The 17,156-nt window shown below is 46.9% G+C and overlaps 1 protein-coding gene across 12 annotated transcripts in view; it reads left to right on the top strand.

Moving 5' to 3' along the window:
• The window catches only part of myo3a (myosin IIIA), a 556,810-nt gene that overhangs the window by 327,377 nt on the left and 212,277 nt on the right, over window positions 1-17,156 (top strand). For all 12 annotated transcript variants that reach the window (XR_005460772.1, XM_038798143.1, XM_038798142.1 and 9 more), the window contains 2 exons: window positions 7,517-7,670; window positions 7,909-7,997. Coding sequence is in view for 11 of the 12 variants with exons in the window: in XM_038798143.1 (XP_038654071.1) it covers window positions 7,517-7,670; window positions 7,909-7,997 (243 nt within the window). In the remaining variant the exon portion in view is untranslated. The remainder of the gene's footprint in view (window positions 1-7,516; window positions 7,671-7,908; window positions 7,998-17,156) is intronic.

The following is a 17,156-nucleotide window of genomic DNA, read 5'->3' on the forward strand; positions in this document are numbered from 1 at the left end:
CAGGTGTTCAGCTAACTCTCTTATAGTTTCTTCCATTGTGTCTCCCTCCCTTTTTGAATAAAGGAGTTACATTTGGACAGACAGTGCTGATTGAGTGCGGGGCTCCCTCTTTGCACCTAGAATTGACCTCCTTCCTGCCAAATGATCACTAATTGACTATTGGGTGCTTGATTGGACACACAGAGATGGCAGGGGCAAGAACGAGCAAACCCCTCAGTTTCCATTCCACATCCCTCACCCCGTCGAGAAAAATAAAATCCAACCCATTGAGTCTGGAGATTCTTCAACAATCTGATTGGAGTTGCTGGAAAATATTGCGATTTAATGACACATATAGAAATAAACTGTTCAGTTAATGCTTTTCATTTTTAAAATTATTTTCAACTTACCATAGAAGTTACAACATGAAAGTGGCCCAACCACTCCATATCAGCATTTATCCTCCACACAGGCAAACTGTTTAATTTATATTTATCCATCCTGTCCCCCTGTCCTGCCAAACCTTCTTCCCTCAGCCATCTATCCAATCTCATCTTTAGTGCTGCCATCGTTTCCATCTAAATCACGAAGCTTGGTATCAAATTCCACAGCTTCACACCTCTCTCTGCAAATACATTTCTCCAGCCTCAGCTGTAAATCCCTTCTGCGTAATCCTCATTTCTGACTCTTAATGACTGTCGGAAACAGCCTGCTTTTATCCATCATGCCGTATCCTTTCATAACTTTGAACACTTTATCCCTGGTGGGATAACCACAATGGGAATTTGGAGGATTTAACAAAATTCTTCGAGGTACTAAAGTACCTATGCTTTGCCCTTTGGAATCCAAACTGCAGAAGATCATGTTTACGCAATAGTCTGAGACCTGCAGCAACCATTTCACAGTGACGTTAATGATGGCATGTGACAGCACCCTTAGGAGAGATGACTGAAAGATTATTAGAGATAATTAGAGAAAGTTTAAGGAAACTTAAAGCAAGGAGAGAAGGAGGAATGGAACACAACTGAAATGGTGAAAGGCAAGTTCAGCTTGTTTTGAGGATGGTTTATTTTTGTTTTGTATAGTTATCATTATAATAATAATAATCGCTTTTTGTCACAAGTAGGCTTCAATGAAGTTACTGTGAAAAGCCCCGAGTCGCCACATTCCAGCCCCTGTTCGGGGAGGCTGGTACGGGAATTGAACCCGCGCTGTTCGCCCTGTTCTCCATTACAAACCAGCTGTTTAGCCCACTGTGCTAAATCAGCCCCTAATATTGCAACTTCTGGTACTTCGGTTCCTTTATAACTCAACTATTAAAAGTTAGTTTCAATTGCACAATGTATGTACTGAGAAGATGAGAAATTGGTTAGCCCAGGAAAGCGGTTATTTCCTGGCCATTAGTTGTCCTCAGTATTTTCACTGTCTGACTCACCTTTATGGTGAGTATTAAATCTGTTCACGCATGCTTACATAGATTGATCAATCCCTTCTTTTTCAACACATTAGACCCAACGGTCCAGTTTCACAACTCGTTATTAGTGATGGGTTAATGATTTTATTTTTTTTCCACTTTATTAAAGATGTTTTTCTCTGTGGTATGACGCATGGCTTTATGCGTTACACTGAGCAGCTTGGTAACGTGCCAATTACCTGTCATGTTGACAACAATTTAAATTCATATATATCACAGCAGAGTATCAGCATCAGGCTTACCTGATTCATCCGCTGAGTTTCAATAAATTGAGATGAACATTTTCACACTGAATCAGAAATATTTTCTTTTAATCCACTGTGGCCTTAAAAATGCCAATTTGTAGGATTCCAGGAATGGTTATAACAGAAGTACCTGATTCTATTTCTCCAAAGTATGGTTCTCCTCCTTGCAATGCTACCAATTTCATTAACATCTCTTATTTAGAGGATCAATTATCTGAAACAGTTAGCCATCATTACCTCAACAAGAGGGGAATCTGTTGGGGGAAATCAAAAATTGCAAGGCAGATTTCAGCAAGTATGCTGCATCACACCAGATACTGGGTTACAATCACAGAATTCATCAGGATATAAACCATCAAATCAATCAAGTGGACAAATTTCATAAGCATCAATACATCGGGTAGGAAAATCACATTGGTATGAATGCACCTTCTATAGGCGGAGGGGTCTGGACCAAAGGGCTCTAGGACGGGAGTAAAAGCACACATTTATAACACCATTGCTTTCCTTGCGCTTGTGTTGAGCTTCATTGGACAATATAGCAGGTCAAGGACAGAAATATCAGAGTGAAGGCAAGGTGCCGAATTAAAATAAGAGGCACGATTTTCCCACCGCGTTGCGCCCAGCGCCATTTGAGTGCGCCGGGAACATTGTGCGAAAGACCCAAATTAGGCTTCCCGCCAGGTGTAAACCACACGTGAGTCACCCAACCTGCGGCACCCAGGGGCAATCAGGATCACCCCCTCTCTAGGCGTGATCCAGATAATCATAATTGCGACCCCATAGCAGGGTGCGCTCACTTTGGGGGGTGTAATGCCCATGTCTGTGGGGGTGGCATTGCCTGTGGGTGTGGTTTGTGTGGGATCCTCAAGCTCACTTGGAGATAGGGACATCCTTTCAAAATGGCGCTACAATCTCTGAGGAGCCGGTTTCTCCGGCGAGCTCATCTCCCCACTGATGAAAAGTGTTGGCTAGACTGGGGAGAAACTCCTGAAGGCCCAAAAAAAAACTAACCATGGGTAATTCCAGGTCTGGATCTCAGCCAAAACCCCAGTGGGAAATACCCCACAAACTTGCCCAAAACGTCACTCAGGGCCGGATTCGCCATTTCGAGTCTGCCACGTTACTGCTGCCAGCGAGGATAGAGAATTTGGCACTCAGCCAAATCTCCATTCACTGCAGCGGGAACAGAGAATCCCGCTGGTATGAACAGACAGAGAATCCCACCCTCAGTCATTTTCTGGGAGAATCACACCCGAAAAACAACAGGAGGGGGGCGATTCTCCGAGCCCCGCGACGGGCCAGAGAATCGGCGCAACCGCGCCACGACACCCCGACACCGGCGCATGATTCTCCGAGGTGCAGAGAATTGGCGCCACTTGCGCAGCGCGGTTGGCGCGGCGCTGGCCGCAGGCTGCCGATTCTCCGGCCCGGATGGGTTGAGTGGCCGCGCAGATACGACAGAGTCCCGCCGGCGCCGTTCACCCCTGGTCGCTGCCGGCGGGAACTCTGCGGGAACGTTCAGGGGAGCGCCTGTGGGGTAGGGAGGGGGGGCTCTGTCCCGTGGGCCTCCGATGGGTTCTGGCCCGCGATCGGGGCCCACCGATCGGCAGGCCGGCCTCTCCCCCACCGGGCCTACTTTCCTGTGCGGCCGGCCCCTGAACACTGACGCCATGTTGAGTCGGGGCCGGCGCACGGAAGTAGTCCCCCGCGCATGCGCAGGTTCGCGCAGCCCAACTGCGCATGCGTGGGTTGGCGCGGCGCCCAGTGTTCACCACTCCAGCGCTGTGCTGGCCCCCTGTGGGGGACAGAATCGGTCGTAGACGGCGTTCACGACTGCGCGAACACTTGGGCACCATTTGGTGAATCGCACCCCATTCCAGCGTCATGTTTGCAGACTGATTAAGGTGTTCTGCAATACAGTCACCCATCTGCATTTGGTCTCGCCGGTGTAGAGGAGACCATCTTAATTCTGTATTCGTTTATAAAAGCAGCTTCCATCAGGATCAGCTTAAACTGGCATCAGTTAGAAGAGACCTATGAAGTGGACTGGTTAAAAGCCATGCACATCTGACACTTCGAAATATGTTTAACGGTAATCTAGGCAGAGCTGACTTAATACTGACTGTCATTCCAGAGTCTCCCTGAAGCCAGCAAAAAAATCAAATGTGAAGGAAGCAGTTTAGAAAATGATAAAGAAGCTAATGGAAAACTGGAGCAGTAATCATGCAGCTCCATCTGATGTTCACCTTCACAGATAGGATTAGAAACATTAACTGACCTATTTTAGGAGCTGCAGTTGTCCTTTTTATTGCAGATGGAATACAGATGATGTAAAGGCCATTTTTTTGTGGTGCTAATGTACTTGATTGAAGTTATCTGCTTTACAAGGTCTAAATGTCCCTGAGAGTTTGAAAGGCCATTTGTCCTATAAAATGTTACTCTATCAATTGTTTGCCACAAAGTTGATTTATTAAAAAGTCACCACAAAAATGCTTGGCAAGGTTGCATTCGTTTGTTTAAAAATACACGATACAATTATGCAAATCTTGTTCAAAGGCATTCTTGTCAGATTTGCAAGTAATGTTCCTGTGACAAACCGTGACATTCGGGGTCACTTTAACCATGAAAGCTGGTTGGTGTGGGTCGGGTCAGTTATAAAAAAATGTTAAATCTCAAATTCAACTTATGTTGACAAACCTCTGTTTTTAATAGAGGCTCAAGGGGGGGGGGGAGGGGGGGGGGGGGGGGCAGGGGGCGGGGGGGTTGTGGAGATGGTGTAGGCAACCAACCTTTTCCCAAGAGGCAGGTCGCTCATTTAAGTACTTTGCTGTGCCTTATCTCTCTTCCACTTTCGACACTGGCCACGCAGAGGCAGAGAGTGCTGCGTGGATGAGATGCATTCAAGTGTTTTTCCAGCACTCATTGTGGCCCAGGAGAAGCATTTTCCCCCAAGCAAACCTGCTTCCATAGAACATAGAACATTACAGCGCAGTACAGGCCCTTCGGCCCTCGATGTTGCGCCGACCTGTGAAACCACTCTAAAGCCCATCTACACTATTCCCTTATCATCCATATGTTTATCCAATGACCATTTACTTAATGTTGGCGAGTCCACTACTGTTGCAGGCAGGGCATTCCACGCCCTTACTACTCTCTGAGTAAAGAACCTACCTTTGACATCTGTCCTATATCTATCTCCCCTCAATTTAAAGCTATGCCCCCTCGTGCTAGCCATCACCATCCGAGGAAAAAGGCTCTTCCTGTCCACCCTATCTAATCCTCTGATCATCTTGTATGCCTCAATTAAGTCACCTCTTAACCTTCTTCTCTCTAACAAAAATAGCCTTAAGTCCCTCAGCCTATCCTCATAAGATATTCCCTCCATACCAGGCAACATCCTGGTAAATCTCCTCTGCACCCTTTCCAATGCTTCCACATCCTTCCTATAATGCGGCGACCAGAACTGCACACAATACTCCAAATGTGGCCGCACCAGTTTTGTACAGCTGCAACATGACCTCATGGCTCCGAAACACAATCCCTCTACCAATAAAAGCCAACACACCGTACGCCTTCTTAACAACCCTATCAACCCGGGTGACAACTTTCAGGGATCTATGTACATGGACACCGAGATCTCTCTGCTCATCCACACTACCAAGAATCTTACCAATAGCCGAGTACTCTGTCTTCCTGTTACTCCTTCCAAAATGAATCACCTCACACTTTTCTGCATTAAACTCCATTTGCCACCTCTCAGCCCAGCTTTGCAGCTTATCTATGTCCCTCTGTAACCTGCAACATCCTTCCGCACTGTCCACAACTCCACCGACTTTAGTGTCATCTGTAAATTTACTCACCCATCCTTCTACTCCCTCCTCCAGGTCATTTATAAAATGACAAACAGCAGTGGCCCCAAAACAGATCCTTGTGGTTCACCACTAGTAACTGAACGCCAGGCTGAATATTTCCCTTCAACCACCACCCTCTGTCTTCTTACAGCTAGCCAATTTCTGATCCAAACTGCTAAATCACCCTGAATCCCATGTCTCCGTATTTTCTGCAATAGCCTACCATGAGGAACCTTATTAACTGCTTTACTGAAATCCATGTACACCACGTCAATTGCTTTACCCTCGTCCACCTGTTTGGTCACCTTCTCAAAGAACTCAATAAGGTTTGTGAGGCACGACCTACCCTTCACAAAACCATGTTGACTATCCCTAATCAAATTATTCCTTTCCAGATGATTATACATCCTATCTCTTATAAACCTTTCCGAGACTTTGCCCACAACAGAAGGCTCACTGGTCTATAGTTACCGGGGTTGTCTCTACTCCCCTTCTTGAACAAGGGGACAACATTTGCTATCCTCCAGTCTTCTGGCACTATTCCTGTAGACAATGACAACATAAAGATCAAAGCCAAAGGCTCAGCAATCTCCTCCCTAGCTTGCCAGAGAATCCTAGGATAAATCCCATCCGGCCCAGGGGACTTATCTATTTTCACACTTTCCCTCCCTTTAATTGACCCTTCCCACAATTGCAACTCTGTGGCCCCAAAATCACATGCTCCACAAAAACTCCCGTAAACACTGAACCCCCATCTCTGAGCCTGATCTCTCTCTCTGATCCCCACAATCACCATGCATTCCTGACCCACTGAGCTACAGTTTACACACACCCACCCCTTGCAACCTCTACAAAATATCTACTCCTGAGCGTTGGCCTGCTCTGCAGAGTTCCCCACCTGACAGGAAGGCAAGACTGTCAATCAGGTTTGCTGGCAGCATGTACCAAGTTTAAAATCCACTTTAATTCCTCCCACTGCTTAGGAACAGTTGCGCATTGCAATTCCGCACTGATTCTGTTCCATCAGGTTATGCTCTATTCCCTCCACCACTGATGTCACTGTTGTCCACCTATTATCCGCCTTCCACAAATAGCCCCTCTTCTGATTCCGAGCTCTCCCTGCCTCCCGCTCACCAGTTGTTTCCGGAACTGTCGCTGCCCCTCGCACAAGACCTGGGCTTGTCACTGCTCTCCTACATTTACAGCACCGGTTGTACACAGAAGAAACTGCTCTGTACATTGTCCCATCCTACACTTCCCAGGAAAGATAAATCATGGATATAATAAAGAGTAAAGCAGTACACTGTTCATTAAAGGTGTCAAAATACCTGGCAGTCTCCCATTGGACAGAGAGGTCTGCTTTCTGAAGCGTTACATTTGCATCTTGTAACAGTTATCTCAGGAGCCGTCTCGGTCTCATACAATAATTATCTGACATACAATCTGTTTAAATGTTCCCATTTTTATTTTTGAAAGGCAGGCTTTTCTTTTTAAGAGAAGAGAATGTAGCATTGCTTGTAGATTCCAGCTCAAGATGTAATTCTTTCCCAGCTGAATTTGGTCAGTGCCATCTTTGATACAGGCAACTGAGATGCCACTATAAGTGAAATCACAGGGACTACAACTGTATTTTGTGGTGAATGCACGTTTTGCAGTTGCAACATTACCAAACCCAGTCTTGCAAAGAAAGACACACACTGTGGAGTCAAACCTCGGTGGCATTCAGGATATAGAACTCCAGGCCCAGCTTGGAAATTCATCCCAGTGGAGATCAGTGCCAATTGCTCCTCAGGTCCCTTCTCTCACAAACAAACAAACCTTGCCAAACTTTTTTTTAGTCCATTTGTTGCCCCTTTACTGACTTACGCTAGATTCACAGTGCAAGATTTTATTTGGAATGTCTGCGAGTGAGGAATAGGATGGGTTAGGATTGACATTTATTTGTTTCTTAAATGATACTCCAGAACGAATATCTGAATGAAAATGTGGACGCTCGATCAGTTGAATATGAAGACAATCGGCCACTATTGGACATGTTTCTGCAGAAGCCTGTGGGCCTTCTCTCTCTGCTGGATGAAGAGAGTCGCTTTCCTCAAGCCACTGACCAGACACTTGTAGGCAAGTTCTGAGAACAGTACATTGTAACATATTCTGCAGCTTTCCATAAATATAAAAAAATAACACAACCATATTTCATTTACAGGAGATACCATTCAGGTATCACACTCATGTTGGCATGTTACAAGGTTGTTGAATCACAGTGCCTCAGCCATGTCTCGTAGATTGTAGAAATGTTTTTATTCTCCAGTTACAAAGAATTAGACAACCGCAATAACAAAATGCACTTTGTCAACAGGCAAATTCGAAGACAATCTCAAGTCAAATTACTTCTGGAGGCCAAAAACGGTTGACTTAAGCTTTGGAATTAATCATTATGCAGGAAAGGTGAGTGGCAGTCAGTCATTAAAAAACATTTCAATGATTACTACCGAACACAGGGCTCAATCTCACAAACAGTTCAATTAATCATGCAGTCGTCATGAATGGTTGGCTGTACACAGCGCAGCATCTCACCATGGCACTGTCTCCTGCCAATTCCGACAGCTCTCTGCACGTTCTTCCATCCAAATCTTTTTGCAGAGCCTCAGGCCCACAAATTTTGGCGTAGCCATTTTTTTGAGTCCCTCCATGGTGAGGCCCAGGATTCACCTAGTCTGGGACCTCAAGCCTCATTGCCTCTTAGCCAGCAAGCTGTATAAAGTAGCTGGTAGATTACCAATGAAGCAGGATTAAAGATATTGTGATGGCAATAGTGTCCCTCTGTCAAATGATGAAGCAGAGCAGTGGGGAAGTGAGGCAATGAATACGACACAGGTAGCAATGGCAGTGTGGGGGTTGGGAAGGAAATGGTGCTTATCAGGAGGCAAGGTGGTGATAGTGATCGGGATTCGGGCAAGGGATGGGTTTGGGGAGAAGGTAGTTGTAGTAATGGTGAAGGGGGGGTGAGGGAGATTTGCGGTTGGGATACCATGCTGGCCAACTGAAATTTGAATTTGGGTTTAGGAGCGGGAGCACTCCTGCTCTTCCCAGCTTAACATTCAAGTAAGTCGATTCTAAAAGCTTACTTTGTTGGTTACAGTAGGATTGCCTATTAGGCCGCATTAGGTTTGGTTTTCTTATGTGTAGCCGGCCCCAACTGCCTCTGGGTAAACCAAACTTATAGTGGGGTCCTCAAAAAAGCATTAGGCCCCCTTTTGGGTATTCCCAAGGGGGCGGTATGTAAATGAGGAAGAGGCAAGGACCAAGGATGGATCACTGAAAAACTACCAAGGTGAGTTTGGGAAGGGAGTCAAGTGGTAAAGAAACTCTGCTATAATTGGATAGATAAGAACAGAACAAAGTGTAGGCAGCCTCAAGAATGCTAACTAATGGAGGAGAGGTGCTGGAAGAGGGTAATGCAGTCAATCGTGTGACAGACTGAAGACAGAGTTCAGGGGACATGATCAGTGATAATGCACAATCAGAATCACAGAGAATGTCATTCGTGATTTAGGTTAGGTTAGGATGGCTTTGATCTTGAGAGACAGGCAGAGTGAATTAACTAAGAGGTAGGTTTCCTTAAAAAATCAATTGATTGCTTGTAACATTGTCTGTTTAGTCTATGTACTTGTGCAGTATGTTTCAACAAGCTTTAGGTGTATGATGTTTCAAGGGCCTGGAAAGAGAGACAAATATAACAGTCACGGTTGGTGGATGTTTTCTTAGTGAGAACATTGTTTTTGGAAACAAATGCTCTTCTAACCTGGTTTTTCCATTTGTTTGATCGGTTACATCAATCTGAATGTACATTCCTATCTATCTAGATACGAAAAATTGAGCTTCAGATCCAGACACTGAAAATAACTGTGCAATTTTGAGTGCAGAGGGGCTAGGAAATGATTAAATGCCACAAAGCAACTTGCTTGCATGCACTTGTACGTTTTTTAATTTCTTCACGGGTTGTTAATGGCATCGCCCAGTTGAATGCATTTAAATAACATTACCGGGCTTCCCGCTGTAACGTAACTCCATGTAGAGATCTCCCCAAGGGATTTCCAACAGGTTTCTAAAAATGGGGGACTGGTGAACAGAAGTACCCACTGGGTAGGCACAGGGAAGGAGAGCCCCAGGGGGAAGAGGGTCATGTACTGCCCCCTGGCATTGCCCTGGCATAGCTCCCTGGCATTGTAGACAGATTTCTTTGGGGAGGTTTGAGGTGGGTGAGGTTGGATTTTGTGTTTGTGATGATGAAAGGGGATGTTCCCTTATGGGGGAGGGTTCTTTGGGGGGGGGGGGGGGGGGTTTGGGGGGGGGGGGAGGGGGTCAGTGTCCATGGCGCAGCTTTCACTGTAGAAGGGGGTTCCCTGGGTTGGGGGGGGGGGGGATCTCCGGGTTTGTGGGGGGGGGGGGGGGTCCCTGTCTATGGGGGTCATTCCTTTTATTTTTCATTGGGGAGTCCCGAATAAATCGCACATCTTGGGTCCCACCTCCTGGATTTTTTCTTTTAGAGTGTTCAAACATTTGGTGGAAAAAGTAGGCAGCGGGACAACGGGCTATACACTACTTTACCTGGCCATGATGACTGTTCGGAAAAAAAAAGAGAAAATTCCGTCCCTGGTTTGTATGTCAAGGAACCAAATAGAGAACATACTCTCCTAGATTTGGTATTGTGCAATGAGAAGGGGTTATTAATAATATTGTTAGGGCAGCACGGTGGCCTAGTGGTTAGCACAACCGCCTCACGGCGCTGAGGTCCCAGGTTCGATCCCGGCTCTGGGTCACTGTCCGTGTGGAGTTTGCACGTTCTCCCCGTGTCTGCGTGGGTTTCGCCCCCACAACCCAAAAATGTGCAGAGTAGGTGGATTGGCCACGCTAAATTGCCCCTTAATTGGAAAAAATAATTGGCTAATCTAAATTTAAAAAAAAAAAGAAAAAAAAAAAAAATTAATAATATTGTTACATGGGGTTCCTTTATGGAACTGTGGTCATAACATGACATAAATCTTCATTAGGATGGAAAGTGAAGTAGTCCAATCTGAAACTCAGGTCTGAAAATATAAACAACAGAGACTATGAAGGTATGGGGCATGAGTTGGCTAAGGTAGGCTGAGGAACTTAATTTAAAGCCAGGGGAGTGGATAGGCAATGTCTAAGATTTAAGGAATAAATGTATGCATTGCAACAGTTATACATTCCTTTCTGGTGCAAAGGAACAACAAGAAAAGCAACCGAACCATGGCCAACAAATTTAAATGAGGATAGTATTAGATCCAAAGAGAAGTCATATAAAGTTGCTTGATAAAGTAGCAAACCTAAGGATTGGGAGGAGTTTAGAATTCAACAAAGGACTGCCAAGAGTCTGATTAAGAGGAAAAGAAAGAGTATGAGAATAAACTTGCAAGGAACATAAAAGCAGACTGTAAAGACTATAAGTATGTATAAAAAAAAAGATTAGTGAAGCAAAATGGAGGCCTGTTACAGTCCAAAACAAAATAATTTATAAAAGAGAACAAGGACATGGCAAAGCATTTATACAATTACTTTAGTTCTGGCTTCACGGATGAAGACACAAATAACTTCCCACAAATGCTGGAAACCAACACTTTTGTGAGAAGGAGGAATTCTTTTCAGCAGAAAACACTTAGCTCCTTTTTATGTGGTGAGGAGCTGTTAATCATAGCAAGGGTGTTTATAGGCATTGTGGTTAGCATCAAGGCAGAGTAATTGAGATGCATTCAAGCATGAAGGGAAAGATAAATAAGCAAACTCCCCAAGCAGCTGGGTCTGGACTTCAGCTTTCAGGCAGGGGTGTCTGATGGGGGTCTCAGATGAGGTCTCAGTTGGGGTGGGTTCTAATGGGGGGTTCTGATGGGGGTGTTTGAAAAGGGGGTCGATAGTGGTGAGGTATTGAGTCACCCTCATGCATGCATGCTGTGGGCGAGTGATCCGTTATTCCCGTGATGGGGGGCAGGGTGATGCTCCTACTTGTCAGTGGGGGGGGGGATTGCATTGTGGATGGGAGTGGGACCCTCTGATGGACTTTGAGTGCGCACCTCAGTTATACTCTGACCCCCTTAACCCACCTCGCTGTCCACCGCATCAGAGCCACGCTTGGGCAAACTTGAACCAAAGCCCGCCGGAGGATTTCCCACTGTGGGGGTCGGAACATAATGGGAGGGATGGAGACTCGATAATCAAGCCCATTAATGGCATTAACATTTATTTCAATGCTTTCAAGCATCCTCCTGCTGGTGCAGGGCTGGTAGTATGCTGAGGCTGCCAGCGGGGAATCGGAGCATTGCAATAGGTGGCGCCAAACTCATCTTCCCTTGACATTCCATTCTCCACTGATCATTAATCGCAGACCGGGATTCTCCGAAATCCCAGTCAAATGTTGACGCCAGCGTAAACACCAGATTGGTGTACCCCGGTATCAACGGGCCTCTGGCCCAGTAGTTCTCCCGATTTCAGGGGGCTAGAACGGTGCCGGAGTGATGTGCGCTGCTCCGGCGCCGAAAGCCGGCCCTGAAAGGCCGGCGTGGGTCCACGCATGCGCCGACGGTCATCTCCGCGCCGGCGCCGCATGCGCGTGGATGCCGTCTCCTCGCCAGCCCCTGCGCATGTGAACCACGCCGGCGGGACTCGGAGGGCACTCGGCCCGTCGCGGGCGGAGAATCGCCGCGGGGGCCGTTGAAAGCGGCCCCCAACCTGCGCCGCGGCGACTACAATTGGCGCCAATTCTCCGGTCGCTGGAGAATCGGCGGCCTGCCGTCGGAGCGGCGTGGCGGGAATCTCGCGCCATCCCGGCGATTCTCCGACCCGCCGCGTGCTCAGACTATCCCAGCCCCGATCTTCACAGCATTGAAGGGAGAAACCCAGGCACGGACTCAGAATACATTTCGGACTTTGATGAGAAGAAACTTTGTAATCCAGACAATGGTGAACCTGTGGAATTGTCTACACAGAAAGCTATGGAGGTCAAGACATTGAATATATTTAACAAGGAAATAGATAGACTTCTAGACTCTGAAGATGTGAAGAGATATGGAGGGAGCATGGGAGAATGAGGTCGAGATAGTTGATTAGCCATGATCACATTAAATGGTGAAGCAGGCTCGATGGACCGTATTGCCTATTTCTGCTCCGATTTTTAATGTTTCTATGTTTTTGGTGAGGTGGAACACAAACAAGGCCGTGTGGCGAGCTCACAATCTTCCCACCCAGCCCCAGCGCCAAAATTGGTGGTCTACCCACAATATGTAACAAAATAATTTGAGGTATTGTTTGCTTGTTAGCAAGGATATTAGCCTGGAGAACATACTGCCCATGCCATAATGTGATGGGGTGAGCAGGTGGCTGGGACTGGGTAGGTGTTTTTTGTGACCTCCATGAAAAAAGACTTGAAGTAAGAATCATAGAATTTGTACAGTGCAGAAGGAGGCCATTTGGCCCATCGAGTCTGTACCATTCCTCTGAAAGAGCATTCTACTTAGGTCCACTCCCCACCCTATCCCCATGTCCCCAACTCGGGGCAATTTTAGCATGGCCAATCCACCTCCGCTGCACATCTTTGGATTGTTTGAGGAAAGCGGAGCACCCGGAGGAAACCCACGTAGACACAGGGAGAAAGTGCAAACTCCACACAGTCAACCAAAGCCGGAATCAAACCTGGGTCCCTGATGCTGAGAGGTAGCAGTGCTGACCACAGTGCTAACCAAGAGGGTTCACCTTATTCGGGGGATGTCCTCTGTGCATCAAGGGGAACCCCACAAGATGTCATCCCCTTTTCTCTGCACTGCCTGACCCCCAAATCCCAGCCACCCTACCCCCCCCCGACCCCCTTTCCCGTCATTGGCTCAATGACCCTTCCCTGCCCTGAAACCTGAAGACATATTTTTCAGGTGCAAGCATCCATCATCTTGTAGCTGTACAGCAACAGCCTGGCTCGGGACTTGACTAGTTCTGCAGCACAAGTCTTCAGTACTATTGCTGGAATGGTTGTTAGGGCCCATACCCAGTTAAAGTTTCATAAAAGAAAATCTCACACTGCTTTTCACATTAAACCAACAGGGGTCTTTAACGTTTCTTGTGTGCAACTTAGAAATCAAAATTTGAAGGAGAATTACAATATAGACTGCACAGTTGGGAGCATTTTCCATCTTGTGTAAAGTTAGAGGGTTAAGCATAGAAGTCCTGAAAAGCCTTTGAAGGGGTCTGAATGACCTTGACACTACCTTAACAAAACAAGTGTCCCCATTAAACATCCTGCGCAGTAAAGAATAAACAGAATGAATAAGGAAATAAACATGTTCAACAGTAGATGATGCTGATTTTCACAGCTATGGAATGACTCTCCGGAATCTTCCACTCTAGCCAGTATCGTGATCTTCCTGGTGGGCAGGAAGCCAAAAATCAGTTTCCCATTGGCGGGATGAACTTTACCAATTAAGTTCTTGGGACATTAAAGACGGACTGAGCTTCCAGATGATCAATGTCGGGGAGCTCATTAGCATGTCAAACATGCTTGTTAAACGTCATGGCATTGGAATTAAGTTTAGTTCCAAATTAAATTGCCCGCTAGTCAGAAATTAGAATGTTCACATTCACTACTATTTGCAAGTGGCAGGCTCCCGGTGAGCTTGACTTCTTCCACGACTTTGAGGTGAGTAGATGCTACTTTGGTCTTCTTGTGGATCATTGACAAATCTCAGCCCCTCGCCTTATGGCGGGTGCCAGTCAGATAAACTGCACGAAGGTTGGACACAGGTGGCAGGGTAATGGCAGAAGTGGGGCAGGGTGGAGTGGACACTGGGCACAGGAGGCAGGCTAAGCGGGAGAGAAGTGGGATAATGTGGCAGACTAGAGTGGACACTGGGCACAGGAGGCAGGCTAAGCGGGAGAGAAGTGGGATAATGTGGCAGACTAGAGTGGACACTGGGCACAGGAGGCAGGCTGGGGAGGTGGGAAGTGCGGGACGCTGTCTGGGGAAGGAAAAGAGAATGTATAGGGAGCTGAGGAGGCCAGCAAACAATGTGAGGTGCAGTGACATAGGATGGAGGAAAGAGTCTTGTTTGTTGAGTCTGCGAGTCCAGTGGTTGGATGTGGGAGGGGATTTACTGGTAAGGGTGCTGGTAGATAATAATCTTTATTGGTGTCAAGTAGGCTTACATTAATACTGCGATGAAGTTACTGTGAAAATCCCCTAGTCACCACTTTCTGATGCCTGTTCGGGTACACGGAGGGAGAATTCAGAATGTCCAATTTACCAAATAGCACGTCTTTGTGGGAGGAAACCTGAGCACCCGAAGGAAACCCACGCAGACACGGAGAGAACGTGCAGACTCCACACAGTCAGTGACCCAGCCGGGAATTGAACCTGGGACCCTGGAGCTGTGAAGCAACAGTACTAACCGCAGTGCTACTGTGAGAGATGGTCCTGGGGGTGGCTTCGGGGCTGTCTATGGTGGGGCGATGAGCAGAAATTGCTGGGTGGCAGGAGGAGGGTAAAAGGTGATGGAGTGAGTCTCAAATATCATGTGCACCATTTTGAGATTCTCAGCAATACAATGCTGTCACTCTGAAATTGCAATCTCCTGAAGTGGGAGGAGAGTCTTTTTGGATAACCATAAGATGTAGGAGCGGAAGAAGGCCATTTAGCCCATCGAGTCTGCTCCACCATTCAGTGAGATCATGACTGACCTGATATAATCCTCAACTCCATATTCCCGCCTTATCCCCAGAACTCTTGATTCCCTTACTGATTAAATATCTGTCTATCTCAGCCTTGAACATACCTAATAACTCAACATCAACAGCCCTCTTTCGGTAAAGAATTGCACAGATTCACTAGTCTCTAAGAGAATAAATTCCTCCTTATCTCTGTCTTAAATCAGGGTGGCATGTTGGCACAGTGGTTAGCACCGCTGCCTCATTGCACTGAGGACCCGGGTTTGATCCCAGCCCTGGGTCACTTTCCTTGTGGAGTTTGCACATTCTCCCCGTGTCTATCTGGATATCACCACCACAACCCAAAGATGTGCAGGTAGGTGGATTGGTGCACTAAATTGCCCCTTAATTGGAAAAAAATTATTAGGTACTCTAAATTTATAAAAAAACAAATGTCTGCCTTAAATGGATGACCCCTCACTCTGAGATTATGCCCTCTGGTCCTAGACTCTCCCACAAATGGAAACATCTTCTTAGTATCTACCCTGTCAAGCCCCCTGAGAATCTTATAAATCTCAATAACTTCAATTTTTATTCTTCAAAATGCGTACAGGGCTTCCCTATTTTTATATTCCATTTCCTTTAAAATAAAGGCCAATATTCCATTTGCTTTCCCAATTACCTGCTGAACTTGCATGCTAGCTTTTTGAGATTTATGCCTGATGATTCCCAAATCCCTCTGTGCTATAGTTTTCTGCAATCTTTCTCCATTTATATAATATTCAGCTTATTTATTCTTCCTGCCACAGTGCATCATTTCCCATTTTCCTTCATTACATTCCATCTGCCAAATTTTTGCCCATTCCATTCACATCCATATCCCTCTGAAAGCTCTCTGCACCATCCTTATCACTTGCCTTGCCACCTGGGTGGAGTTCAAGGTGAGCACAAGGAGAAGGTGGTGGTGTAGTGGTATTATCACTGACCCAGTACTAGGCTGATCTTGATGAGATTCTCAGAGCTTGTCCCAGTCGCAGGTGGGCAATACCAAAGCGCGGCAGGACATGTCCTAGTCACTGAAGAGCATTGCCGAGGGCATGGATACCATGTTGCAGACATCAGGGAGCACCAGGGCTGGAATGATGCAGGGGCAGCCGGGCTCGAACCAGCTGCCCCTCTGTCCCGAGTTGAACTCTGAGTCCTATGGGTGTCGAGAAGGAGGAGAGGGTGCTGGACCTGTCCCATGGAGTGGGGATGGTGGCCACCAGCTCCCCAGAGTTCCACCCCTCTCACTAGGCCGCGTCTCAAAGTCAGCACAAGGGACAGGGCTGTTTGGCTGTGTATGTATGTTCCGCCGACAAGTGCACTGGGGCCTTCTGGCCCCAGAACCCCCAGAGGATGCCCGCCAGGGGCATCAAAGGCCATGGGACATAGTAATCAATGGCTGACTCCATCTCCGATGTGCATCTTGGGGACACACCAAGACGTAGTGGTAGAGCATGGAATTCGAAGCACATTGGAGATCATTGAGGGCATTGGGGGAGGGGGCAGGATGGGTAGGTAGGCGATTGGGGGGGGGTGAGGAGGTGGTGGGGAGAGTGGGGCATTGTTGGACACCTGTGACACATTAAAAACACTTGACCACAACCAGTATGACACCTCTGATGCTTTCTTCCACAATACGGGCCGACCTCCGAGCCCTGGACCCATCTCTCCAGGCATTTCCGTCTCCGGGCACACCATATGCAGGTGATGGGTGTGACTGAGCACTTAGCAGACAGGCAGGGGTCAGACTATGGCATAGATTGAGGAGCAGCAGTGCTCAGCTCTCTGTGGGTTATCATCACCCATTGCCCAAGACAGTGACCCGATGACAGTGCCGACACAATCCCAGCACCC

This window comes from Scyliorhinus canicula, chromosome 5, assembly GCF_902713615.1.
Source record: "Scyliorhinus canicula chromosome 5, sScyCan1.1, whole genome shotgun sequence".
In the NCBI taxonomy this organism is placed as follows: Eukaryota; Metazoa; Chordata; class Chondrichthyes; order Carcharhiniformes; family Scyliorhinidae; genus Scyliorhinus; species Scyliorhinus canicula.